At 43.9% G+C, this 27,526-nt stretch overlaps 1 protein-coding gene across 4 annotated transcripts in view; it reads right to left on the bottom strand.

The window, feature by feature from the left end:
• clip1b (CAP-Gly domain-containing linker protein 1) overlaps nucleotides 1-27,526 on the bottom strand; it is a 63,964-nt gene that overhangs the window by 6,670 nt on the left and 29,768 nt on the right. For all 4 annotated transcript variants that reach the window (XM_036937067.2, XM_036937066.2, XM_090191876.1 and 1 more), the window contains 2 exons: nucleotides 7,812-7,915; nucleotides 5,743-5,799 (listed from right to left, as the gene is read on the bottom strand). In XM_036937067.2, the coding sequence (XP_036792962.2) occupies nucleotides 5,743-5,799; nucleotides 7,812-7,915 (161 nt within the window). The remainder of the gene's footprint in view (nucleotides 1-5,742; nucleotides 5,800-7,811; nucleotides 7,916-27,526) is intronic.

Below are 27,526 nucleotides of genomic sequence, written 5' to 3'. Positions count from 1 at the left end.
AGGGCTCTAACTCCTCTATCTCCACAATGAGAGGGTGCAGACCAGGCAGCAGGCTGTTAGCCACCCTGCCAGCTTAGTGGAGTCTGCCACTAGCATCGTCAGTGTAGCCAGGTCAACTATCCCCATTGAGACCATGTCTGTGCCTCGATCTAGGTTGGGCAAAACTAAACATGGCAGTGTTTGCTTTAGCAATCTCACTGGAATAAAGAGCTCCACCATTCCTGTCATTATTGAAAGAGATTGTGATATCTCACATCTCAAAATAGGGCTACTTAATGTTAGATCCCTCACTTCCAAGGCAGTTATAGTCAATGAACTAATCACTGATCATTATCTTAATGTGATTAGCCTGACTGAAACATGGCTTAAGCCTGATGAATTTATTGTGTTAAATGAGGCCTCTCCTCCTGGTTACACTAATGACCATATCCCCCGTGCATTCTGCAAAGGCGGAAGTGTTGCGAACATTTACGATAGCAAATTTCAATTTACAAAAAAAAGACTGCATTTTCATCTTTTGAGCTTCTAGTCATGAAATCTATGCAGCCTATCACTTTTTATAGCTACTGTTTACAGGCCTCCTGGGCCGTATACTGGCGTTCCTCAATGAGTTCCCTGAATTCCTATCGGATCTTGTAGTCATGGCAGATAATATTCCAATTTTTGGTGATTTTAACAGACCCACTCCAAAAGGCTTTCGGAGCCATCATCGACTCAGTGGGTTTTGTCCAACATGTCTCCGGAACTACTCACTGCCACAGTCATACTCTGGACCTAGTTTTGTCCCGTGGAATAAATATTGTGGATCTTAATGTTTTTCCTCATAATCCTGGACTACCGGAGCACCATTTTATTATTTTTGCAATCGCAACAAATAATCTGCTCAGACCCCAACAAAAGATCATCAAAAGCCGTGCTATAAATTCTAGGACAACCCAAAGATTCCAAGATACCCTTCCAGACTCCCAAGGACGTCAGAGTACAAAAAATAGATTAACCACCTAACTGAGGAACTAAATGTAACCTTGATTAATACCCTAGATGCAGTCGCACCCCTAAAAACAAAAAATATTTCTCATAAGAAACTAGCTCCCTGGTATATAGCAATTACCCAAGCCCTGAAGCAAGCTTCCAAAAAATTGGAACGCTACCCCAAACTGGAAGTCTTCCGACTGTACCGTGCAGTATTGAAGAGCCCTCACTGCTGCTCGATCATCCTATTTTTACAACATAATTGAGGAGAATAAGAACAATCCAAAATGTATTTATTATGTATGTATTATACTGTTGCAAAGCGAACTAAAAAGCAGCATTCCCCAAGAAAGGATCGCTTTCACTTCAGCAGTGATTCATGAACTTCTTTTTATTTTTTTTTACAAATTTTACCCCATTTTCATGGTATCCAATTGTTGTAGGTAGTAGCTACTATCTTGTCTCATTGCTACAACTCCCGTACGGGCTCGGGAGAGACAAAGGTTGAATGTCATGCGTCCTCCGATACACAACCCAACCAGCCGTACTGCACAGCACGCATCCAACCCGGAAGCCAACCGCACCAATGTGTCGGAGGCTACACCGTGCACCTGGCAACCTTGGCTAGCGCGCACTGCACCCGGCCCGTCACAGGAGTCGCTGGTGCGTGATGAGACAAGGAGATCCCTACCGACCAATCCCTCCCTAACCCAGACGATGCTAGGCCAATTGTGCGTCGCCCCACGGACCTCCCGGTCGCGGCCGGTTACAACAGAGCCTGGGCGCGAACCCAGGGACTCTGATGGCACAGCTGGCGCTGGTACAGCGCCCTTAACCACTGCGCCACCCGGGAGGCCTTCATGAACTTCTTTGATGAAAAGATCATGATCATTAGAAAGCAAATTACAGACTCCTTTTTAAATATGCGTATTTCTCCAATGCTCAGTTGTCCTGAGTCTGCACAAGACTGCCAGGACCTAGGATCAAGGGAGACACTCAAGCTTTTTAATAGTATATCTCTTGACACATTGATGAAAATAGTCTTGGCCTCTAAACCTTCAAGCTGCATACTAGACCCTATTCCAACTAAACTACTGAAAGAGCTGCTTCCTGTACTTGGCCCTCCTATGTTGAATATAATAAACGGCTCCCTATCCACCGGATGTATACCAAACTCACTAAAAGTGGCAGTAACATTTTACTGCATCATAATGGCATTTGAAATGACTGAAGTTCCTGCTCTCTTCACATTGAAAAAGCCAAACCTTGACCCAGAAAATATAAAAAACTAACGAATCTCCCATTCCTCTCAATTTTTTGGGAAAAAGCTGTTGCGCAAAAACTCACTGCCTTCCTGAAGACAAACAATTTATACTAAACGCTTTAGTCTGGTTTTAGACCCCATCATAGCACTGAGACTGCATTCGTGAAGGTGGTAAATTACCTTTTAATGGCGCAGACCAAAACTCTGCATCAGTCCTCATGTTCCTAGACCTTAGTGCTGCTTTTGACACCATCGATCACCACATTCTTTTGGAGAGATTGGAAACCCAAATTGGTCTACACGGACAAGCTCTGGCCTGGTTTTGATCTTATCTGTTGGAAAGATATCAGTTTGCCTCTGTGGATGGTTTGTCTTCTGACAAATCAACTGTACATTTTGGTGTTCCTCAAGGTTCAGTTTTAGGACCACTATTGTTTCCACTAGATATTTTACCTCTTGGTGATGTCATTCGGAAACATAATGTTAACTTTCACTGCTTTGCGGACAATACACAGCTGTACATTTCGATGAAACATGGTGAAGCCCCAAAATTGCCCTCCCTGGAAGCCTGTGTTTCAGACATAAGGAACTCGGACAAAACATTTCTAGGTCCCAAGAAACAAATGGATCTTCTGTTGGATCTGAAAATTTATATTTTTATTGTTGTACAGTCATCTCAAATAAAACTGTGAAGGACCTCGGTGTTATTCTGGACCCTGATCTCTCTCTTTTGACGAATATATCAAGAATATTTCAAGGACAGCTTTTTTCCATCTTAGTAACATTGCAAAAATCTGTAACTTTCTGTCCAAAAATGATGCAGGAAAATTCATCCATGCTTTTGTTACTTCTAGGTTAGACTACTGCAATGCTCTACTTTCTGGCTACCCAGATAAAGCAAAAAGTAAACTTCAGTTTGTGCTAAAAATGCCTGCTAGAATCTCGACTAGAACCAACATTTTTATCATATGACTCCAGTGCTAGCCTCTCTACACTGGCTTCCTGTTAAGGCTAGGGCTGATTTCAAGGTTTTACTGCTAACCTACAAAGCATTACATGGGCTTGCTCCTACCTATCGTTCTGATTTGGTCCTGTCGTACATACCTACACGTACGCTATGGTCACAAGACGCAGGCCTCCTTACTGTCCCTAGAATTTCTAAGCAAACAGATAGAGGCAGGGCTTTCTCCTATAGAGCTCCATTTTTATGGAATGGTCTGCCTATCCACGTGAGAGATGCAGACTAAGTCTCGACCTTTAAGTCTTTATTGAAGACTCATCTCTTCAGTAGGTCCTATGATTGAGTGTAGTCTGGCCCAGGGGTGTGAATGTGAACGGAAAGGCACTGGAGCGATGAACTGCCCTTGCTGTCTCTGCCTGGCCGGTTCCCCTCTCTCCACCGGGATTCTCTGCCTCTAACCCTATTACAGGGGCTGAGTCACTGGCGGGGTGCGTCACTTGAGTGGGTTGAGTTACTGACATGACCTTCCTGTCCGGGTTGGCGCGCCCCTCGGGTTCATGCCGCGGGGAAGATCTTTGTGGGCTATACTCGGCCTGGTCTCAGGGTAGTAGGTTGGTGGTTGAAGATATCCCTCTAGTGGTGTGGGAGCTGTGCTTTGGCAAAGCTGATGGGGTTATATCCTGCCTGTTTGGCCCTGTCCGGGAGTATCGTCGAACGGGGCCACGGTGTCTCCCGACCCCTCCTGTCTCAGCCCCCAGTATTTATGCTGCAATAGTTTGTGTCGGGGGACTAGGGTCAGTCTGTTATATCGAGTATTTCTCCTGTCTTATCCGGTGTCCTGTGTAATTTTAAGTGTGCTCCCTCTAATTCTCTCTCTCTTTCTCTCTCTCTTCTCTCAGAGGACCTGAGCCCTAGGACCATGCCTCAGGACTACCTGGCCTGATCACTCCTTTCTGTCCCCAGTCCACCTGGTCATGCTGCTGCTCCAGTTTCAACAGTTCTGCATGTGGCTATGGAACCCTGACATATTCACTGGACGTGCTACCTTGTCCCGGACCTGCTGTTTTGGACTCTCTCTCTACCGCACCTGGGGTCTCTAACTCTGAATGATAAGCTATGAAAAGCCAACTGACATTTACTCCTGAGGTGCTGACCTGTTGCACCCTCTACAACCACTGTGATTATTATTATCTGACCCTGCTGGTCATCTATGAACGTTTGAACATCTTGGCCATGTCCTGTTATAAACTCCACCTGGCACAGCCAGAAGAGGACTGGCCACCCCTCAGAGCCTGGTTCCTCTCTAGGTTTCTTCCTAGGTTCTGGCCTTTCTAGGGAGTTTTTCCTAGCCACCGTGCTTCTATATCTGCACCTGATGAGGTAGTTATCCCCTGATGTGTCCTGACTGATTAGTTCTACTCTACATAACATTCCTCTCATCATTTCCCTATGGCTTAAATAACCTTTTTGATGACATTCTCCTCCCTTCACTCCTCCCTCTTCTCCTCTCTTCTCCTTCCTCTTCTCCTCCCTTCACTCCTCCTCTCTTCTCCTTCCATTTCTCCTTCCTCTTCTCCTATCTTCTGCTCTCTTCTCCTTCCTCTTCTCCTCTCTTCTCCTTCCTCTTCTCCTCTCTTCTCCTTCCTCTTCTCCTCCCTCCTCCCTTCACTCCTCCCTCTTCTCCTCTCTTCTCCTTCCTCTTCTCCTCCCTCTTCTCCTTCCTCTTCTCCTCTCTTCTCCTTCCCCTGCACTACTTTTTCCTCCCATTCCATCTCCCTTCCTCCCCAACCTTTTCTCCCCCTCCCATCTCTTCTCCTCTCTTCTCTTCTCCCTTCCCATCCTTTCTCCTCCCATTCCCTCTCCTCCCCAACCTTTTCTGCCCCTCCCTTCTCCTCTCCTCCCTTCCCTTCTCTCCTGTCATTAGAAGTGTTTGTGATGGGTTATACAAAGACATGACTTTACTGTATTTATTTACCGTATTATTGACAGTATGTTTGTTTTACTCCATGTGTAACTCTGTGTTGTTATATGTGCCATACTGCTTTGCTTTATCTTGGCCAGGTGGCAATTGTAAATGAGAACTTGTTCTCAACTAGCCTACCTGGTTAAATAAAGGTGAAATAAAAATAAATAGAAATAAAATAAATGACTTTACTGTAGAGGTATTAGGTGCAGTGCAGGCTTTTTGTCTTCTGAGTCCATTCTGAGCCCCAGATGAAATGTACTGACTGACCGACTGACTGTCATCACACTAAAACCCCATCTGTCTCTGTCCACTGCTCTCACTGTCTGTTTTACTGTGTCTTAATCATTTTTACAGGACTTGATCACATCAACTAAATCAACTGTGTTTTTTATAAACATTAATTTATACTAGGACCCTGATGATAATTATGATCAACTATGCACAGCTGTTGGAAAGGAAAGCTGTAGATGTCTACGCTATAAGTGCAGCTACTTCCATAGTTAGAAATACTGAAAATGTTTACACTCAACCTGGTCTTCCTAAGGCAGCAGAGAATACATTGTGCAATACATGTCTTACCTGTCTTTCATGTCTGGCTGGTTCTGAGACGTCAGACTGGCCTGCTTCAGTACCTCACTGAGAGAGAGCGGGAGAGAAAGGGGGAGAGAACAAGGGAGAGAGAGGGTGAGTTGCCTACCAGGGACAGTCAACATGCATTATATCTAGAGGTACTTTCTAATAATGGACAATCGACATCAATAATAATACATTTATACAGAAATGACAATCCATTTACAGCACAAATGACCTCTGCTTGGCTGTGGGGCTGATATGGGTGTACAGGTTGTCATGGCTATGTAGTGATGAGTGTAGAGGTCATGTCTAACTCTCAGTATGTGTGATCCCCCGTTTGGGTCGGATGCAGCTGTTCTCCCAGACGAGATGTCTCTGGCAGCACAAAGCTGCGCTTGCTCGCTCTCACACACACCCACAAACACACATGCACACACACACATGCTTGCAGGCCTGTGCACTTGGGCTCCCGAGTGGAGCAGCGGTCTAAGGCACTGCATCTCAGTAGAATAGATGTCACTACAGTCCCTGGTTTGAATCCAGGCTGAATCACATCTGGCCGTGATTGGGAGTCCCAGAGGGCGGCGCACAATTGACCCAGCGTCGTCCGGGTTTGGCCGGTGTAGGCCGTCATTGTAAATAATAATTTGTTCTTAACGGACTTGCCTAGTTAAATAAAGGTTCAATAAATACAAATGTAAATAATGCACACATCATGGAGGTCATGAGATGCGATGCACGGTGCGGCCATGTTGGAGGCAGGCGGTTCTAGGAGAAGATGTGATTATATAACACCCTCTTTATAGGATGAAGGGAGAGAGGGATGAATCTGTCTCTTTATAGGATGAAGGGAGAGAGGGATGAGTCTGTCTCTTCATAGGAGGGAGAGAGGGATGAGTCTGTCTCTTTATAGGAGCTAGAAAGGGATGAGTGTCTCTTTATAGGATGAAGGGAGAGGGATGAGTGAAGGAGAAGAAAGATGTATGGCCACTAATAGATAAATCAGGACAAAGTGAATAATAAAGGACCTGATGACACACACACACAACGTTAAACATGCACTTCAACATGTACACACACAGACGTGTGCACTCATGCACACACACAACGTTAAACATGCACTTCAACATGCACACACACAGACGTGTGCACTCATGCACACACACAACGTTAAACATGCACTTCAACATGCACACACACAGACGTGTGCACTCATGCACACACACAGAAGTATAAATAGAACTCTACGTCATGCATGACGCTCACCATAACAAAGAGAGATTTCATATGGTCTTTCTCTCTCTATGGCAGCCTCGCTACATACCTGTACCTTTCAGTAGCATACTGCTGTCTAGTAAGGCACAGAGGGAACTATGCCATCATTACTGGTTACTGGTTTTCAGGTTCTAATATCAGAGGACTACGTTGTACACAGCATGCTTACACACTGGTATTACAGGCTGACTATACAAGTGAATTGTACTTCAAGTTCTCTCAATCTCTCTCATGAGATAATCAAGTTCTCTCTCTCTCTCTCTTAAGTCTCCCACTCCATCTCTCAATCGTTTTATTTCTCCCTCAATCCACCTCTGTATCTCTCACTGTGTGTCACGGCCACATCATCAGTATGAGTAAGCAGCATGAGTCAGATTTATATATGAGTCTATGACTCTATTTGAATAAGACCTTGATATGAGCCTCTCTCACGTTTCCCTGCACGGGCTTTTAAAGCGCTGGTCTAACCCACACACTGAAACAACTCAAAGCCACATAGTTTACACTCCTCTCCTCCTGTGTGTTTTGGGCCCAAAGAAGCTGGCATGTTGGGTTTAGTCGCTGTTTCCAGGGCAGTCTGTAGTCAATGTATAAATTGAATGCTGAATGCCACCGTATCATCTGAAGAACCATCATTTCCATGCATAGAATACTGATATGCCGGTACTCCTGGTTCTAGTTCTACTCATCTTTACTAGCACAACATTCCAATACTCTGGTTTCAGCCGTTTACACACACATTCCATCAACAATGCTGTGCAAGCAACAAGCAAGCGTAAGAAACCTTCGTCCATACTCACATTTCCTTGCACAGAGTTCCGATGTGCTGGCTTTCTGAGCTGCCTCGCACCTGCGTTCTGAGTTCTTCCTGGAATTTGGAATTCTGCTGTTTCAGTGCCTCGAGCTGGAAGATGATCCACGGATGGATGGAAAGATGAAAGGAAGGAAAGAGACAGACAAAAGAGCGAGATTTAGACACGCAGTAAACAGTAAACAGAAAAAGCTGTATCTTCTTCACGCCTCTCTAACAGTCTTAGTCACGGACATTAACACGAAGCCACAGTGCTGCGTTACGCTGCTCCACTGGAACAGCCGCTTCCTCGGTATACAAAGATTAACATTACTCATTATATGAGCTGTCTGCCAAACATAGGTACAGAGACATACTGTGAGTGTGTGAGGGATGGAGTCACTTCTAGCATTAATGTCGATGGAGGAGATGGTCAGTTAAACCACCATAAGGGAGAAGATGGTTCCTCCATCGTCAGTTAAACCCCCATAAGGGAGGAGATGGTTCCTCCATTGTCAGTTAAACCACCATTAGGGAGGAGATGGTTCCTCCATCGTCAGTTAAACCACAATTAGAGACAAGATGGTTCCTCCATCGTCAGTTAAACCACCATTGGGGAGGAGATGGTTCCTCTATAGTCAGTTAAACCACCATTAGGGAGGAGATGGTTCCTCTATAGTCAGTTAAACCACCATTAGGGAGCAGAAGGTTCCTCCATCGTCAGTTAAACCACCATTAGGGAGCAGAAGGTTCCTCCATCGTCAGCTAAACCATCATTAGGGAGGAGATGGTTCCTCCATCGTCAGTTAAACCACCATTAGGGAGGAGATGGTTCCTCCATCGTCAGCTAAACCATCATTAGGGAGGAGATGGTTCCTCCATCGTCAGTTAAACCACAATTAGAGACAAGATGGTTCCTCCATCGTCAGTTAAACCACCATTAGGGAGGAGATGGTTCCTCCATCGTCAGTTAAACCACCATTGGGGAGGAGATGGTTCCTCTATAGTCAGTTAAACCACCATTAGGGAGCAGATGGTTCCTCCATCGTCAGTTAAACCACCATTAGGGAGCAGATGGTTCCTCCATCGTCAGCTAAACCACCATTAGGGAGGAGATGGTTCCTCCATCGTCAGTTAAACCACCATTAGAGACAAGATGGTTCCTCCATCGTCAGTTAAACCACCATTAGGGAGGAGATGGTTCCTCCATCGTCAGTTAAACCACCATTAGAGACAAGATGGTTCCTCCATCGTCAGTTAAACCACAATTAGAGACAAGATGGTTCCTCCATCGTCAGTTAAACCACCATTAGGGAGGAGATGGTTCCTCCATCGTCAGTTAAACCACCATTAGAGACCAGATGGATCCTCCATCGTCAGTTAAACCACCATTAGGGAGCAGATGGTTCCTCCATCGTCAGTTAAACCACCATTAGAGACAAGATGGTTCCTCCATCGTCAGTTAAACCACCATTAGAGACAAGATGGTTCCTCCATCGTCAGTTAAACCACCATTAGGGAGGAGATGGTTCCTCGATCGTCAGTTAAGCCACCATTAAGGAGGAGATGGTTCCGCCATCGTCAGTTAAATCACCATTAGGGAGGAGATGGTTCCTCCATCGTCAGTTAAACCACCATTAGGGACAAGATGGTTCCTCCATCGTCAGTTAAATCACCATTAGGGAGCAGATGGTTCTTCCATTGTCAGTTAAACCACCATTAGGGACAAGATGGTTCCTCCATCGTCAGTTAAACCACCATTAGGGACAAGATGGTGCCTCTATCGTCAGTTAAACCACCATTAGGGAGGAGATGGTTCCTCTATCGTCAGTTAAACCACCATTAGGGAGGAGATGGTGCCTCTATCGTCAGTTAAACCACCATTAGGGAGGAGATGGTGCCTCTATCGTCAGTTAAACCACCATTAGGGAGGAGATGGTTCCTCCATCGTCAGTTAAACCACCATTAGGGAGCAGATGGTTCCTCCATCGTCAGTTAAACCACCATTAGGGAGGAGATGGTTCCTCCATCGTCAGTTAAACCACCATTAGGGAGGAGATGGTGCCTCTATCGTCAGTTAAACCACCATTAGGGAGGAGATGGTTCCTCTATCGTCAGTTAAACCACCATTAGGGAGCAGATGGTTCCTCCATCGTCAGTTAAACCACCATTAGGGAGGAGATGGTGCCTCTATCGTCAGTTAAACCACCATTAGGGAGGAGATGGTTCCTCTATCGTCAGTTAAACCACCATTAGGGAGGAGATGGTTCCTCCATCGTCAGTTAAACCACCATTAGGGAGCAGATGGTTCCTCTATCGTCAGTTAAACCACCATTAGGGAGGAGATGGTGCCTCTATCGTCAGTTAAACCACCATTAGGGAGGAGATGGTGCCTCTATCGTCAGTTAAACCACCATTAGGGAGGAGATGGTTCCTCCATCGTCAGTTAAACCACCATTAGGGAGCAGATGGTTCCTCCATCGTCAGTTAAACCACCATTAGGGAGGAGATGGTTCCTCCATCGTCAGTTAAACCACCATTAGGGAGGAGATGGTGCCTCTATCGTCAGTTAAACCACCATTAGGGAGGAGATGGTTCCTCTATCGTCAGTTAAACCACCATTAGGGAGCAGATGGTTCCTCCATCGTCAGTTAAACCACCATTAGGGAGGAGATGGTGCCTCTATCGTCAGTTAAACCACCATTAGGGAGGAGATGGTTCCTCTATCGTCAGTTAAACCACCATTAGGGAGGAGATGGTTCCTCCATCGTCAGTTAAACCACCATTAGAGAGGAGATGGTTCCTCTATCGTCAGTTAAACCACCATTAGAGAGGAGATGGTTCCTCTATCGTCAGTTAAACCACCACTAGGGAGGAGATGGTTCCTCTATCGTCAGTTAAACCACCATTAGGGAGGAGATGGTTCCTCCATCGTCAGTTAAACCACCATAAGGGAGAAGATGGTTCCTCCATCGTCAGTTAAACCACCATTAGGGAGGAGATGGTTCCTCTATCGTCAGTTAAACCACCATTAGAGAGGAGATGGTTCCTCTATCGTCAGTTAAACCACCATTAGGGAGGAGATGGTTCCTCTATCGTCAGTTAAATCACCATTAGGGAGGAGATGGTTCCTCTATAGTCAGTTAAACCACCATTAGGGAGGAGATGGATCCTCTATAGTCAGTTAAACCACCATTAGGGAGGAGATGGTTCCTCCATCGTCAGTTAAACCACCATAAGGGAGAAGATGGTTCCTCCATCGTCAGTTAAACCACCATTAGGGAGGAGATGGTTCCTCCATCGTCAGTTAAACCACCATTAGGGAGGAGATGGTTCCTCTATCGTCACTTAAACCACCATTAGGGAGGAGATGGATCCTCTATAGTCAGTTAAACCACCATTAGGGAGGAGATGGTTCCTCTATCGTCAGTTAAACCACCATTAGGGAGGAGATGGTTCCTCTATCGTCAGTTAAACCACCATTAGGGAGGAGATGGTTCCTCTATCGTCAGTTAAACCACCATTAGGGAGGAGATGGTTCCTCTATCGTCAGTTAAACCACCATTAGGGAGGAGATGGTTCCTCCATCGTCAGTTAAACCACCATTAGGGAGGAGATGGTTCCTCTATAGTCAGTTAAATCACCATTAGGGAGGAGATGGTGCCTCTATCGTCAGTTAAACCACCATTAGGGAGGAGATGGTTCCTCTATCGTCAGTTAAACCATCATTAGGGAGGAGATGGTTCCTCCATCGTCAGTTAAACCACAATTAGAGACAAGATGGTTCCTCCATCGTCAGTTAAACCACCATTAGGGAGGAGATGGTTCCTCCATCGTCAGTTAAACCACCATTAGGGAGGAGATGGTTCCTCTATAGTCAGTTAAATCACCATTAGGGAGGAGATGGTGCCTCTATCGTCAGTTAAACCACCATTAGGGAGGAGATGGTTCCTCCATCGTCAGTTAAACCACCATTAGGGAGGAGATGGTTCCTCTATCGTCAGTTAAACCACCATTAGGGAGGAGATGGTTCCTCTATAGTCAGTTAAACCACCATTAGGGAGGAGATGGTTCCTCTATAGTCAGTTAAATCACCATTAGGGAGGAGATGGTGCCTCTATCGTCAGTTAAACCACCATTAGGGAGGAGATGGTTCCTCTATAGTCAGTTAAATCACCATTAGGGAGGAGATGGTGCCTCTATCGTCAGTTAAACCACCATTAGGGAGGAGATGGTTCCTCCATCGTCAGTTAAACCACCATTAGGGAGGAGATGGTTCCTCTATCGTCAGTTAAACCACCATTAGGGAGGAGATGGTTCCTCTATAGTCAGTTAAACCACCATTAGGGAGGAGATGGTTCCTCTATAGTCAGTTAAATCACCATTAGGGAGGAGATGGTGCCTCTATCGTCAGTTAAACCACCATTAGGGAGGAGATGGCTCCTCCATCGTCAGTTAAACCACCATTAGAGACAAGATGGTTCCTCCATCGTCAGTTAAACCACCATTAGGGAGGAGATGGTTCCTCCATAGTCAGTTAAACCACCATTAGAGACAAGATGGTTCCTCCATCGTCAGTTAAACCACCATTAGGGAGGAGATGGTTCCTCCATCGTCAGTTAAACCACCATTAGGGAGGAGATGGTTCCTCTATCGTCAGTTAAACCACCATTAGGGAGGAGATGGTTCCTCCATCGTCAGTTAAACCACCATTAGGGAGGAGATGGTTCCTCTATCGTCAGTTAAACCACCATTAGGGAGGAGATGGTTCCTCCATCGTCAGTTAAACCACCATTAGAGACAAGATGGTTCCTCCATCGTCAGTTAAACCACCATTAGGGAGGAGATGGTTCCTCCATCGTCAGTTAAACCACCATTAGGGAGGAGATGGTTCCTCCATCGTCAGTTAAACCACCATTAGGGAGGAGATGGTTCCTCTATCGTCACTTAAACCACCATTAGGGAGGAGATGGATCCTCTATAGTCAGTTAAACCACCATTAGGGAGGAGATGGTTCCTCTATCGTCAGTTAAACCACCATTAGGGAGGAGATGGTTCCTCCATCGTCAGTTAAACCACCATTAGGGAGGAGATGGTTCCTCTATAGTCAGTTAAATCACCATTAGGGAGGAGATGGTGCCTCTATCGTCAGTTAAACCACCATTAGGGAGGAGATGGTTCCTCTATCGTCAGTTAAACCATCATTAGGGAGGAGATGGTTCCTCCATCGTCAGTTAAACCACAATTAGAGACAAGATGGTTCCTCCATCGTCAGTTAAACCACCATTAGGGAGGAGATGGTTCCTCCATCGTCAGTTAAACCACCATTAGGGAGGAGATGGTTCCTCCATCGTCAGTTAAACCACCATTAGGGAGGAGATGGTTCCTCTATCGTCAGTTAAACCACCATTAGGGAGGAGATGGTTCCTCCATCGTCAGTTAAACCACCATTAGGGAGGAGATGGTTCCTCTATCGTCAGTTAAACCACCATTAGGGAGGAGATGGTTCCTCCATCGTCAGTTAAACCACCATTAGAGACAAGATGGTTCCTCCATCGTCAGTTAAACCACCATTAGGGAGGAGATGGTTCCTCCATCGTCAGTTAAACCACCATTAGGGAGGAGATGGTTCCTCCATCGTCAGTTAAACCACCATTAGGGAGGAGATGGTTCCTCTATCGTCACTTAAACCACCATTAGGGAGGAGATGGATCCTCTATAGTCAGTTAAACCACCATTAGGGAGGAGATGGTTCCTCTATCGTCAGTTAAACCACCATTAGGGAGGAGATGGTTCCTCTATCGTCAGTTAAACCACCATTAGGGAGGAGATGGTTCCTCTATCGTCAGTTAAACCACCATTAGGGAGGAGATGGTTCCTCTATCGTCAGTTAAACCACCATTAGGGAGGAGATGGTTCCTCCATCGTCAGTTAAACCACCATTAGGGAGGAGATGGTTCCTCTATAGTCAGTTAAATCACCATTAGGGAGGAGATGGTGCCTCTATCGTCAGTTAAACCACCATTAGGGAGGAGATGGTTCCTCTATCGTCAGTTAAACCATCATTAGGGAGGAGATGGTTCCTCCATCGTCAGTTAAACCACAATTAGAGACAAGATGGTTCCTCCATCGTCAGTTAAACCACCATTAGGGAGGAGATGGTTCCTCCATCGTCAGTTAAACCACCATTAGGGAGGAGATGGTTCCTCTATAGTCAGTTAAATCACCATTAGGGAGGAGATGGTGCCTCTATCGTCAGTTAAACCACCATTAGGGAGGAGATGGTTCCTCCATCGTCAGTTAAACCACCATTAGGGAGGAGATGGTTCCTCTATCGTCAGTTAAACCACCATTAGGGAGGAGATGGTTCCTCTATAGTCAGTTAAACCACCATTAGGGAGGAGATGGTTCCTCTATAGTCAGTTAAATCACCATTAGGGAGGAGATGGTGCCTCTATCGTCAGTTAAACCACCATTAGGGAGGAGATGGCTCCTCCATCGTCAGTTAAACCACCATTAGAGACAAGATGGTTCCTCCATCGTCAGTTAAACCACCATTAGGGAGGAGATGGTTCCTCCATCGTCAGTTAAACCACCATTAGAGACAAGATGGTTCCTCCATCGTCAGTTAAACCACCATTAGGGAGGAGATGGTTCCTCCATCGTCAGTTAAACCACCATTAGGGAGGAGATGGTTCCTCTATCGTCAGTTAAACCACCATTAGGGAGGAGATGGTTCCTCCATCGTCAGTTAAACCACCATTAGGGAGGAGATGGTTCCTCTATCGTCAGTTAAACCACCATTAGGGAGGAGATGGTTCCTCCATCGTCAGTTAAACCACCATTAGAGACAAGATGGTTCCTCCATCGTCAGTTAAACCACCATTAGGGAGGAGATGGTTCCTCCATCGTCAGTTAAACCACCATTAGGGAGGAGATGGTTCCTCCATCGTCAGTTAAACCACCATTAGGGAGGAGATGGATCCTCCATCGTCAGTTAAACCACCATTAGGGAGGAGATGGTTCCTCCATCGTCAGTTAAACCACCATTAGGGAGGAGATGGTTCCTCCATCGTCAGTTAAACCACCATTAGGGAGGAGATGGATCCTCCATCATCAGTTAAACCACCATTAGGGAGGAGATGGTTCCTCTATAGTCAGTTAAACCACCATTAGGGAGGAGATGGTTCCTCCATCGTCAGTTAAACCACCATTAGGGAGGAGATGGTTCCTCCATCGTCAGTTAAACCACCATTAGGGAGGAGATGGTTCCTCCATCGTCAGTTAAACCACCATTAGGGAGGAGATGGATCCTCCATCATCAGTTAAACCACCATTAGGGAGGAGATGGTTCCTCCATCGTCAGCTAAACCACCATTAGGGAGGAGATGGTTCCTCCATCGTCAGTTAAACCACCATTAGGGAGGAGATGGATCCTCCATCATCAGTTAAACCACCATTAGGGAGGAGATGGTTCCTCTATAGTCAGTTAAACCACCATTAGGGAGGAGATGGTTCCTCTATAGTCAGTTAAATCACCATCAACAGCACAGGGGGGATCAAACCATTAGCGTTCAAATCATGAGTCAAATTCTAAGTAATTTTAAGCTTTCACTACTACCAAGACGGGGTCCGTAAATTCCATTCAGCCACGGGTTTTCTTTAGGATGGTTGGGTTGCCAGAACATAATTAGAAATCATTTGTACACTGCAGATTGACCGCAAGAAGTCCAAACCAATATAGTATTTGACAAAAACAGTATTTTATGTCCAATAACGAAAATTATTATTATTTTTTTTAAATGAAAACTTGGGGGGCCTAAGAAAAGCCCCCACGGCCCGCCTACAGACACACATCCAACAAGATACAAACAACCAGACAACATTCTCATCCTCAGTCCCAAAGGCAAAAACAACAATCTCTCCCCCTAAAAATACAATCATCTAAATCAGTAACCTCAAGTACTTTCATATTCAAATCATCCTCACTCATCCTCCCTCAATTACCATTCAAGAACAAATCGCCCCCAAATAGAACACAACTGCAGCAGATAAAAACACAGGGTCGAACTAAAAAACAATCAGCTAAAACATCACCATTCCATTTGAATGACGACACACAGATGTACGAAATCTGATGCGAGGAACCAAACAACTGTGTTTACCTGGTAGTGAGAGGAGTAGACGCTGCTTGGATAGCCCTGGTGCATAGCAGCCACATCCATTCCTGAACAGCTCTACCATACAGTGTGGTCCTCTGTCAGAGCTCTCTCTCTCCCCCAGTACTGGTCTGTCTGTCTGTCCCAGTGGCAGGACCGTCCCTCTAAATGTCAATACTGTACTATCCCAGTGTTCTCTCCCATTGACACACACAATAAAGCAGCCTCCCTATCAATAAACCATCAGCTCCCACCCCCTAACGTGCCCGCCAGAGAGAGAGAGGTAAGAGAAAGAATGTGAATGTGTGTGTGTCGCCTGAGCACATGCTCCCTAGCTGGCTGGCTCACACACACGCTTGCACACGCAACAGAGAGAGGCAGCGCCTTCATTATGTAAGTCCCAACAGGCTCCTCTTCCCACCCTCACGCACGCACGCACACACACACTCACTCTCTTTCGGGCACACACAATATCACTCACTCACACTCATAGAAATGCATAATCTCTCACTCACTCAGTTAGTCACGCAATGCACACAGACACACACACACTCTCACAGACATTTACAATCTCTGCTGGACTCGATGGGTCCCACCTTCACACTTCGTTCACAGTCGGTCAGAAAACCCTTCAATCAATCAGCCTCCCACATCTCAACCAGTTGACTGACTGAAAGACCAACAGTTGTGATCCAGGATAGATAGGTAGATCTATGGATCGCTACATATCTGGCACTATTACAGCTCTATATTATATCTATACAGTGCATTCGTTAAGAATTCAGACCCCTTTACTTTTTCCACATTTTGTTACGTTACAGTCTTATTCTAAAATGGATTAAATAAAAATGTTTCCTCATCAATGTACATACAATACCCCATAATGACAAAGCGAAAACAGATTTTTAGAAATTATTGCAAATGTATTGAAAATAAAAAACAGAAAGTATTCAGACCCTTTGCTACGAGACTCAGAATTGAGCTCAGGTACATCCTTTTTTATTTATGTATTTTAAATGTGATATAATTGTTTATATATATATATATATATATATATATATATATATATATATATATATATATATATATACAGTTGAAGTCGGAAGTTTACATACACTTAGGTTGGAGTCATTAAAACTTGTTTGTCAACCACTCCACAAATTTCCTATTAAAACAAGTCGGTTAGGACATCTACTTTGTGCATGACACAAGTCATTTTTCCAACAATTGTTTACAGACTGATTATTTCACTTATAATTCACTGTATCACAATTCCAGTGGGTCAGAAGTTCACATACACTAAGTTGACTGTGCCTTTTAAGCAGCTTGGAAAATTCCAGAAAATGATGTCATGGCTTTAGAAGCTTCTGATAGGCTTATTGTCATCATTTGAGTCAATTGGAGGTGTACCTGTGGATGTATTTCAAGGCCTACCTTCAAACTCAGTGCCTCTTTGCTTGACAGCATGGGAAAATCAAAAGAAATTAGCCAAGACCTCAGAAAAACAATTGTAGACCTCCACAAGTCTGGTTCATCCTTAAGAGCAATTTCCAAACACCTGAAGGTACCACGTTCATCTGTACAAACAATAGTACGCAAGGATAAACACCATGGGACCACACAGCCATCATACCGCTCAGGAAGGAGTCGCGTTCGGTCTCCTAGAGATGAATGTACATTGGTGCGAAAAGTGCAAATCAATCCCAGAACAACAGCAACGGACCTTGTGAAGATGCTGGAGGAAACAGGTACAAAAGTATCTATATCCACAGTAAAAACGAGTCCTTTATGGACAAGGAAGAAGCCACTGCTCCAAAAACCGCCATAAAAAAACCAGACTACAGTTTGCAACTGCACATAAAGACAAAGATCATACTTTTTGGAGAAATGTCCTCTGGTCTGATGAAACAGAAATAGAACTGTTTGGCCATAATGACCATTGTTATGTTTGGAGGAAAAAGGGGAAGGCTTGCAAGCCGAAGAACACCATCCCAACCGTGAAGCACGGGGGAGGCAGCATCATGTTGTGGGGGTGCTTTGCTGCAGGAGGGACTGGTGCACGTCACAAAACAGATGGCATCATAAGGAAGGACAATTAGGTGGATATTTGTTATTTTTTTATTCCACCTTTATTAAACCAGGTAGGCAAGTTGAGAACAAGTTCTAATTTACAATTGCGACCTGGCCAAGATAAAGCAAAGCAGTTCGACACATACAACAAACAGAGTTACACATGGAGTAAAACAAACATACAGTCAATAATATAGTAGAAAAATAAGTCTATATACAATGTGAGCAAATGAGGTGAGATAAGGGAGGTAAAGGCAAAAAAAAGGCCATGGTGGTGAAGTAAATACAATATAGCAAGCACTGGAATGGTAGATTTGCAGTGGAAGAATAGTAGAAATAAAAAAAGTAGAAATAAAAATAATGGGGTGCAAAGGAGCAAAATAAATAAATAAATACAGTAGGGGAAGAGGGAGTTGTTTGGGCTAAATTATAGATGGGCTATGTACAGGTGCAGTAATCTGTGAGCTGCTCTGACAGCTGGTGCTTAAAGCTAGTGAGGGAGATAAGTGTTTCCAGTTTCAGAGATTTTTGTAGTTCGTTCCAGTCATTGGCAGCAGAGAACTGGAAGGAGAGGCGGCCAAAGGAAGAATTGGTTTTGGGGGTGACCAGAGAGATATACCTGCTGGAGCGCGTGCTACAGGTGGGTGCTGCTATGGTAACCAGCGACCTTAGATAAGGGGGAACTTTACCTAGCAGGGTCTTGTAGATGACCTGGAGCCAGTGGGTTTGGCGACGAGTATGAAGCGAGGGCCAGCCAACGAGAGCATACAGGTCGCAATGGTGGGTAGTATATGGGGCTTTGGTGACAAAACAGATGGCACTGTGATAGACTGCATCCAATTTATTGAGTAGGGTATTGGAGGCTATTTTGTAAATGACATCGCCGAAGTCGAGGATCGGTACGATGGTCAGTTTTACGAGGGTATGTTTGGCAGCATGAGTGAAGGATGCTTTGTTGCGAAATAGGAAGCCAATTCTAGATTTAACTTTGGATTGGAGATGTTTGATGTGAGTCTGGAAGGAGAGTTTACAGTCTAACCAGACACCAGTCTAACCAGACACATATTCTAAGTCAGAACCGTCCAGAGTAGTGATGCTGGACAGGCGGGCAGGTGCAGGCAGCGATCGGTTGAAGAGCATGCATTTAGTTTTACTTGTATTTAAGAGCAGTTGGAGGCCACAGAAGGAGAGTTGTATGGCATTGAAGCTCGTCTGGAGTCGGCCCAAGAATTGAACCCTGTGGCACCCCCATAGAGACTGCCAGAGGCCCGGACAACAGGCCCTCCGATTTGACACACTGAACTCTATCAGAGAAGTAGTTGGTGAACCAGGCGAGGAAATCATTTGAGAAACCAAGGCTATCGAGTCAGCAGAATAGGATGTGGTGATTGAGTCGAAAGCCTTGGCCAGGTCAATGAATACGGCTGCACAGTATTGTTTCTTATCGATGGCGGTTAAGATATCGTTTAGGATCTTGAGCGTGGCTGAGGTGCACCCATGACCAGCTCTGAAACCAGATTGCATAGAAGGTGCAGTGGGATTTGAAATGGTCGGTAATCTGTTTGTTGACTTGGCTTTCGTTAGCTAACACAACGTGCCATTTGAACACAGGAGTGATGGTTGCTGATAATGGGCCTCTGTATGCCTATGTAGATACTCCATAAAAATCTGCCGTTTCCAGCTACAATAGATATTTACAACATTAACAATGTCTACACTGTATTTCTGATCAATTTGATGTTATTTTAATGGACAAAAAATGTGTTTCTAAGTGACCACAAACTTCTGAACGGTAGTGTAGGTAGATGACGTAATGACGGCATGAAAAATACACGGCTTTCCTAACCTAGCCCACAATGTCTGCTGACATTGATAATGGAATTCATTGCCTTTGACAATCAACCGTTCTCTGTTGTGGATGATTTTGGCTTTCACCGACTGGTAGAGCACCTCAAGCCCCGGTACACACTACCAAGTATGCGCTATTTTTTAGATGTTGCCCTACCGGAGTTACACGGTATTGTTGAAACGCACATCCATGAGCTACTTGCTATGGGCGTCACTGCTATTAGCTTCACGACTGACATTTGGACCAGCGCTGTCAGCCCCATGAGCATGCGGAGTCTGACAGCACAGTGGGTCGACGAGGATTTCGTACTGAGGAAATCCATATTGCATGCTCAAGAATGTGCTGGTTCTCATACGGCTGCTGCCTTTTCAATGGCATTTGAGAACATGTTTGAAACTTGGAAAATCCCTAAGAACAATGTACACGCTGTGCTACGTGATAATGCACGTAACATTACAAACGCTTTGGAAAAATGCGGAGTCGCCAGTTTGCCATGCATGGCACAAACGTTGCAACTGGCTGTGAACGAAGGTGTTTTGGCCCAACGCAGTATATCTGACACATTGGCAACAGGAAGGAAGATAGTGGGTCATTTTAAACACTCAGCTCACATACTTTTTACATGATGGAGAGCCTGCTGGAACAAAAACGAGTGCTTGGTGTGTACGCAGCTGACTATGAGTTACCTGCAACAATTAGTACAAACCAGTGGGGCGGCAGGGTAGCCTAGTGGTTAGAGTGTTGGACTAGTAACTGAAAGGTTGCAAGTTCAAATCCCCGAGCTGACAAATCTGTCATTCTGCCCCTGAACAGGCAGTTCAGGGGCAGAACACCCACTGTTCCTAGGCTGTCACTGAAAATAAGAATTTGTTCTTAACTGACTTGCCTAGTTAAATGGTAGGTAAGGTAAAATATATTGAAAACATGAACACAACTCCATTTGAACAACTGACTAGAAATAAGCTCATCAACTGCATCTGCAGCAGACATACCCTCTGTCATGGCATTGAAACGCCTGTTCAACCAAACTGTCGACACAGACCGCGGGGTTAAAACTTGCAAAAGTACTCTACTAGAGGCTGTGAACAAACGATTTAGTGGCATTCTCTCTTAGCCTCTTTACTATGTCGCCACCATGCTAGGTACAAGAACCAATGCAAACAAGAAACAGGGTTTACGTGAATTGTTACAGCTGGACAAGATGGAAAGGGACACAGTCACAGTGTGCAACGAGGAAGAGGACCCACAACAGAAGTGGCGACAGAAACTTCACTGCTTAACATGTACGATGAAATCATGGAATGAAATAAGTGAAAGAAATAGGTTTTGATGATGTTTTACTGGTAATGGGGACATACGTTAATGTTGCATATCGGTGCATCCCTAAAATTTGCTAAAATGCCAAAAAGACTGTTTTTGCTTTGTCATTATGGGGTATTGTGTGTAGATTGATGAGGGGGGGAATTATTTAATCAATTTTAGAATAAGGCTGTAATATAACAAAATATGGAAAAAGTCAAGGGGTCTGAATACTTCCCGAATGCACTGAACATGGCTCTGCATAAAGGTAAAGAGAAGGTTGCCTCCCTCCAGTTTTATTAGCAGCATCTCTATCTCGGAGCATACACAGATTTAGACCCCCCCCCCCCCAATCAGAAAGTATTCCTCTCAAAGATCAACCAATGCTTTTCAAAGATAAGCCAATCACATAGGTTGCTTCTCAAAGAGGCAAAATAGCGATCGCTGGGTCTGTATGGTATACCATACAGAACAACACTGTTGCTCCATATAACTGACAAGCATATAGTCGATGTCTGATGAACCTCTCACCTCCAGAACATAAACTTTTCAGGATTTTTTGTTTTAACATCTTGGTGACAGGGGGGCAGTATTGAGTAGCTCGGATGAATAAGGTGCCTAGAGTAAACTGCCTGCTAATATATGCAAATTATTAGTAGTATTGGATAGAAAACACTCTAAAGTTTCTAAAAATATTTGCATGATGTCTGTGAGTATAACAGCGAGAAAACCTGAGACAAATCCAACCAGGAAGTGGAAAATCTGAGGTTTGTAGTTTCATTTAAGTGATTGCCTATCCAATATGCTGTGTCTATGGGGCCAGATTGCACTTCCCAAGGCTTCCAGCAGATGTCAACAGTCTTTAGAAAGTTGTTTGAGGCTTCTATTGTGGAAGGTTGTCGAATAAGAGCTGTTTCAACAAGTGGACTAGGCTGAGATCAATAAGTTGTTTACCGCGCGTTCAGGCGGGCGCGCCATTCCTTCTATTTCCTCTGTAATGAATACGCTATTGTCCGGGTTGGAATATTATTGAAGATTTATTATAAAAAGACCCTAAGGATTGATTGTAAACTGTCGTAGCAGAATCAGAATTAGTTAGGTAACATTGATAAATAACATATTTGATCTACTTTCATAAATATGCTTATGTGGGAAAAGTCACTTGGGGCCCAGAGAGGGGCGAGGTCAGGCTTGTCTTTTATCTGTCTGGTAATATGCAGAATATCAGAAAGGGAGAAGACAGAATTGAACAGTGTCTTCCAATGTATCTGTTAAACCATGTGAAGGGCTTTACAATGTCTGTGTGCCAGTCACTCCCCTCTGTGAGTTTATCCAGGAGGGGGTGTATTTGAGATGGGGGGGTATCTAGAATGGACAATTGATATATGCCATTGGACGAGGTAATGTTTTGGTACTAAAAAGTACCAGGAACGAGATTACAATCTCGGTTTAGGAGACCAAACTGAACAATAATTTATAGCTAATGCTATCTGGCTATGGGATACTCCTCTTTCAAGTAAAAGGCACTTTGTGAAGTTCCTAAGATCTGTGGTTCGTCATTGTGAGTTGAGAGGGGTGGATCTTTGCTATAAAAGATCTTAGTTTCCATTTTGTAAGCACTCTCAGAGAATTAATTTATAGACACTGAATTGATCTGAGAGTCACAGGGCTATGGTGAAGCTCATATAGTATTAAAAGATGAAGTTTAAAATATAACTCTGACTTGTGTGTGGTTTGTATACTCTCCTTTCACTTAGTAATACAGGAAATGACCACGACAAAACATCGTTTGACATGTTTCTACAAACTGTAATGGAACTATTTTGACTTTTCGTCTGGATTTTGCACTCGCGCATTGTGCCTTTGGAATAGTGAACTAAACGCGCGAACAAAAGGGAGGTATTTGGACATAAATAAATAAATATGGACGTAAACGAACAAAACAAACATTTCTTGTGGAAGTGGGAGTCCTGGGAGTGCATTCCGACGAAGATCAGCAAAGGTAAGATCAGCGGGTAACTGTATGGCTTGCATATATGGCTGACCGCTATTCTCAGATTATTGAATATTGTGCTTTTGCCGTAAAGCTTTTTTGAAATCTGACACAGCGGTTGCATTGAGAACAAGTTTATCTTTAATTCTATGTAAAACATGTATCTTTCATCAAAGTTTATGATGAGTATTTCTGTTATTTGATGTGGCTCTGCAATTTCTCCGGATGTTTTGGAGGCATTTCTGAACATGGCGCCAATGTAAACTGAGGTTTTTGGATATAAATAGGATCTTGATCGAACAAAACATACATGTATTGTGTAACATTGAGTCCTGGGAGTGTCATCTGATGAAGATTATTTTGAAGATGAATTTTATCTATATTTGTGCTTTTTGTGACACCTCTCTTTGGTTGGAAAATGGCTGAATGCTTTCTGTGACTAGTTGCTGACCTAACATAATGAATGATATGTTCTGCTTTCGCCGAAAAGCCTTTTTGAAATCGGACACTGTGGTTGGATTAACCAGAAGTGTATCTTTAAAATGGTGTAAAATACTTGTATGGTTGAGGAATTTTAATTATGAGATTTCTGTTGTTTTGAATTTGGCGCCCTACAATTTCACTGGCTGTTGGCGAAGTGGGACACTAGCGTCCCGAACGATCCCGGAAAGGTTCAATCACATTTTCCCATTAACAAACGTACAATTATAAAACTTTAGAATCTATTTTGAACACATTTTCTTGGTCACAGAGTCATGAAATGTTCAGAGTACATTGAGGGGAGTTACCGCTTTCAATAAATGTAAAAAAATAAAAGACAAATTGGCAAAAATGGAGTTACAAGGTTTTCATCAGACAGTGACGATATACAGTAGTCTACACATGAGTGTGTGTACAAGCAATGTAATGTTCTGCTTATCCATGCATGGGGCACACACACAGCTGCCGGGGCTCACACTGACATATGCACGATTACATCACAGCCTGCGGGTGAAGAGGAGAGCGAGGGCAGTAAGAGCATCGCAGCACTTAAAATAACGTGTTAGAATAAGAGTGAGTGAGAGTTTGAGAGAGTGAAAGAGAGAGAACAAAAAAGAGAGTGTGTGTGTGTGTGTGTGTGTGGCTAAGCACCCTTCACTAAAATAAAACCACTGCTCTCCAACAGCCTCTCTATTTAAAGGGATTTTTCTAATCTCATCAGCACCACATCAGATCCCTCTTCAAGATGGACCTCTTTAACTACTCTTTCAGACTCCTTTCAGTATTCCTATTCCTTATATTTTGCGGCTAAGCCAGTCATGTATTTCGCAGCAGAGCTGAATGATTACACCATTGAGAGCATCCTAACTGGCTGCATCACCCCTTGGTATGGCAACTGCTTGGCATCCGACCGCAAGACGCTACATATGGTAGTGGGTACGGCCCAGTACATCACTGAGTCCGAGCTCCCTGCCATCCAGGACCTCTATACAAGGCAGTGTCAGAGGAAGGCCTTAAAAATGGTCAAAAACTCCAGCCACCCAAGTCGTACACTGACCCTTTCTGCTCTAACTCTTGACTCATCAGATATGCTGCTGCTACTGTTTATTATCTATCCTGTTGCCTTGTCACTTTATCCCTACCTATACAGTGCATTAAAAAGTATTCACACCCCTCGACTTTTTCCACATGTTGTTTGTTTGCATCCTGAATGTAAAATTTATAAAAAATATATATTTTTTGTCACTGACCTACACACAATACCCCCCTAATGTCAAAGTGGAATTATGTTTTTTGAAGAAAAATAATTACAAATGAATAGCTTAAGTGATATGGCAAGCCTACGTTCAGGAGTAAAATGTGCTTAACAAGTCACATAATAAGTGTGCAATAATAGTGTTTAACATGATATTTGAATGACTACCTCATTCATCTCTGTACCCCACACATACAATTATCTGTAAGGTCCCTCAGTCGAGCAGTGAATTTCAAACACAGAAAAAAACACAAAGACTAGGGACGTTTTCCAATGCCTCGTAAAGAAGGCCACTACTGGTAGATGGGTAAAACAAATACAACAGACATTGAGTATCCCTTTGAGCATGGTGAAATTACTAATTACACTTTGGAGATGTATCAATACACCCAGTCACTACAAATACACAGGCGACCTTCCTAACTCAGTTGCCGGAGAAGAAGGAAACCGCTCAGGGATTTCACCATTAGGCCAATGGTGAGTTTAAAACAGTTACAGAGTTTAATGGCTGTGATAGGAGAAAACTGAGGATGGATCAACATTATATTTACTCCACAATACTAACCTAACTGACAGAGTGAAAAGAAGGAAGCCTGTACAGAATAGAAAAATGTGGCAAAGCAATTAACTTTTTGTCCTGATTGAGAGTATTATGTTTGGGGCAAATCCAATACAACACATTACTGAGTACCACTCTCCATATTTTCAAGTATAGTGGTGTCTGGATCATGTAATGGTTATGCTTGTAATCGTGAAGGACTGGGGAGTTTTTCAGGATATAAAAATTGAATGGAGTGAATGGAGCGAAGCACAGGCAAAATCCTAGAGGAAAACCTTGTTCAGTCTGCCTTCCAACAGACACTGGGAGAAGAAATCACCTTTCAGCAGGACAATAACCTACAACACAAGGCCAAATCTACACTGGAGTTGTTACCAAGAAGACAGTGAATGTTCCTGAGTGGCCGAGTGACAGTTTTGACTTAAATCTAATTCAAAATCTATGGCAGGACCTGAAAATGGTTGTCTAGCATTGATCAACAACCAATTTGGCAGAGCTTGAAGAATTTTGAAAAGAATAATGGGCAAATGTTGCACAGGTATGGAAAGCTCTTAGAGACTTACACAGAAAGACTCACAGCTGTACTCACTGCCAAAGGTGCTTCTACAAAGTATTGACTCAGGGGTGTGATGAGAGATTTCTGTATTTCATTTTCAGTAAATTTGCCAAAAAATTCCAAAAACATGTTTTCACTTTGTCATTTATAGGATATGGTGTGTAGATGGGTGAGAACAAATATCTATTTGATACATTTTGAATTCAGGCTGTAATACAACAAAATGTGGAAGTTCGCCAAATACAGGTGTGCTAACCTTGTAGCGTCATACCCAAGAAGACTCGAGGCTGTAATCGCTGCCAAAAGGTGCTTCAACAAAGTACTGAGTAAAGAGTCTGAAAACTTTGGGGTCTTGTGTTGTAGATTGATGACGAGAAAAAAAAAAATGTAATCCATGTTAGAATAAGGCTGTAACGTCACAAAATGTGTAAAAAGTGAAGGGGTCTGAATACTTTCAGAATGCCCAGTATTTACCTCTTTTACCCCGCACATCGACTCACTAATGATACCCCTACAGATGTAGAATCTTTTAAAATACATTTTTTTACGCCTTTTTCACCCCAATTTCGTGGTATCCAATCAGTAGTTACAGTCTTGTCTCATCGCTGCAACTCCTGTACGGACTCGGGAGGCAAAGGTCGGAGGAGGCGAAATACCGTACACCTGGCGACCGTGTCAGCAAGCACTGCGCCTGGCCCAGCCACAGGAGTCGCTAGTGCGCGATGGGACAAGGACATCCCTGCCGGCCAAACCCTCCCCTAACCCGGACGACGTAACAAACCGGATCAAATTAAGATCCTACATCTGTAGATAGCCCGCCTTGCAAGGCGGTATGCCCCCTGCCTAAGACTGAGTGAGAGAAATTAGGGAGAGGTACTAATAATTCATAACTAGATTAGGACAGTAGAACAGAAGGAATGGCTCAGTTCAGATCTAACTGGAAACTACACCCACAGTCACTCACAAAGCAATTCACTCCCCAGATTACGAGTGTGTGTATTGCCCTCTAATCTGTTTCCCTGCGGTCATCAGACTAACCATCTGGAGCACACAGACACAGCTAGCATGGCTGGGTCACAATGTCCAGAGAGAGGAGATTTTATTTGTATTTAACTAGGCAAGTCAGTTAAGAACAAATTCTTATTTACAATGACAGCCTAGGAACAGTGTGTTAACTGCCTTGTTCAGGGGCAGAACAAGATGCATTGACAGAGAGAAAGAGAGAAAGAGTGGATGGATGAAGTGAGAGTTGAGGAGAGGGGTAATAAGATATTTAGAAGGGGGCAATAGGGGGGGGGGAGACAGAGCGAGAGAGAGAGAGCGAGAGAGAGAGATGAGAGATATATACAGTGGGGCAAAAAAATATTTAGTCAGCCACCAATTGTGCAAGTTCTCCCACTTAAAAAGATGAGAGAGGTCTGTAATTTTCATCATAGGTACACTTCAACTATGACAGACAAAATGAGAAAAAAAAATCAGAAAATCACATTGTAGGATTTTTAATG

The sequence above is a fragment of the Oncorhynchus mykiss genome, chromosome 12, assembly GCF_057628025.1.
Source record: "Oncorhynchus mykiss isolate SJ-2025 chromosome 12, ASM5762802v1, whole genome shotgun sequence".
NCBI lineage: Eukaryota > Metazoa > Chordata > Actinopteri > Salmoniformes > Salmonidae > Oncorhynchus > Oncorhynchus mykiss.
Note: the sequence above shows the minus strand (reverse complement) of the source record. Positions and strands in the feature narration are given on the sequence as shown.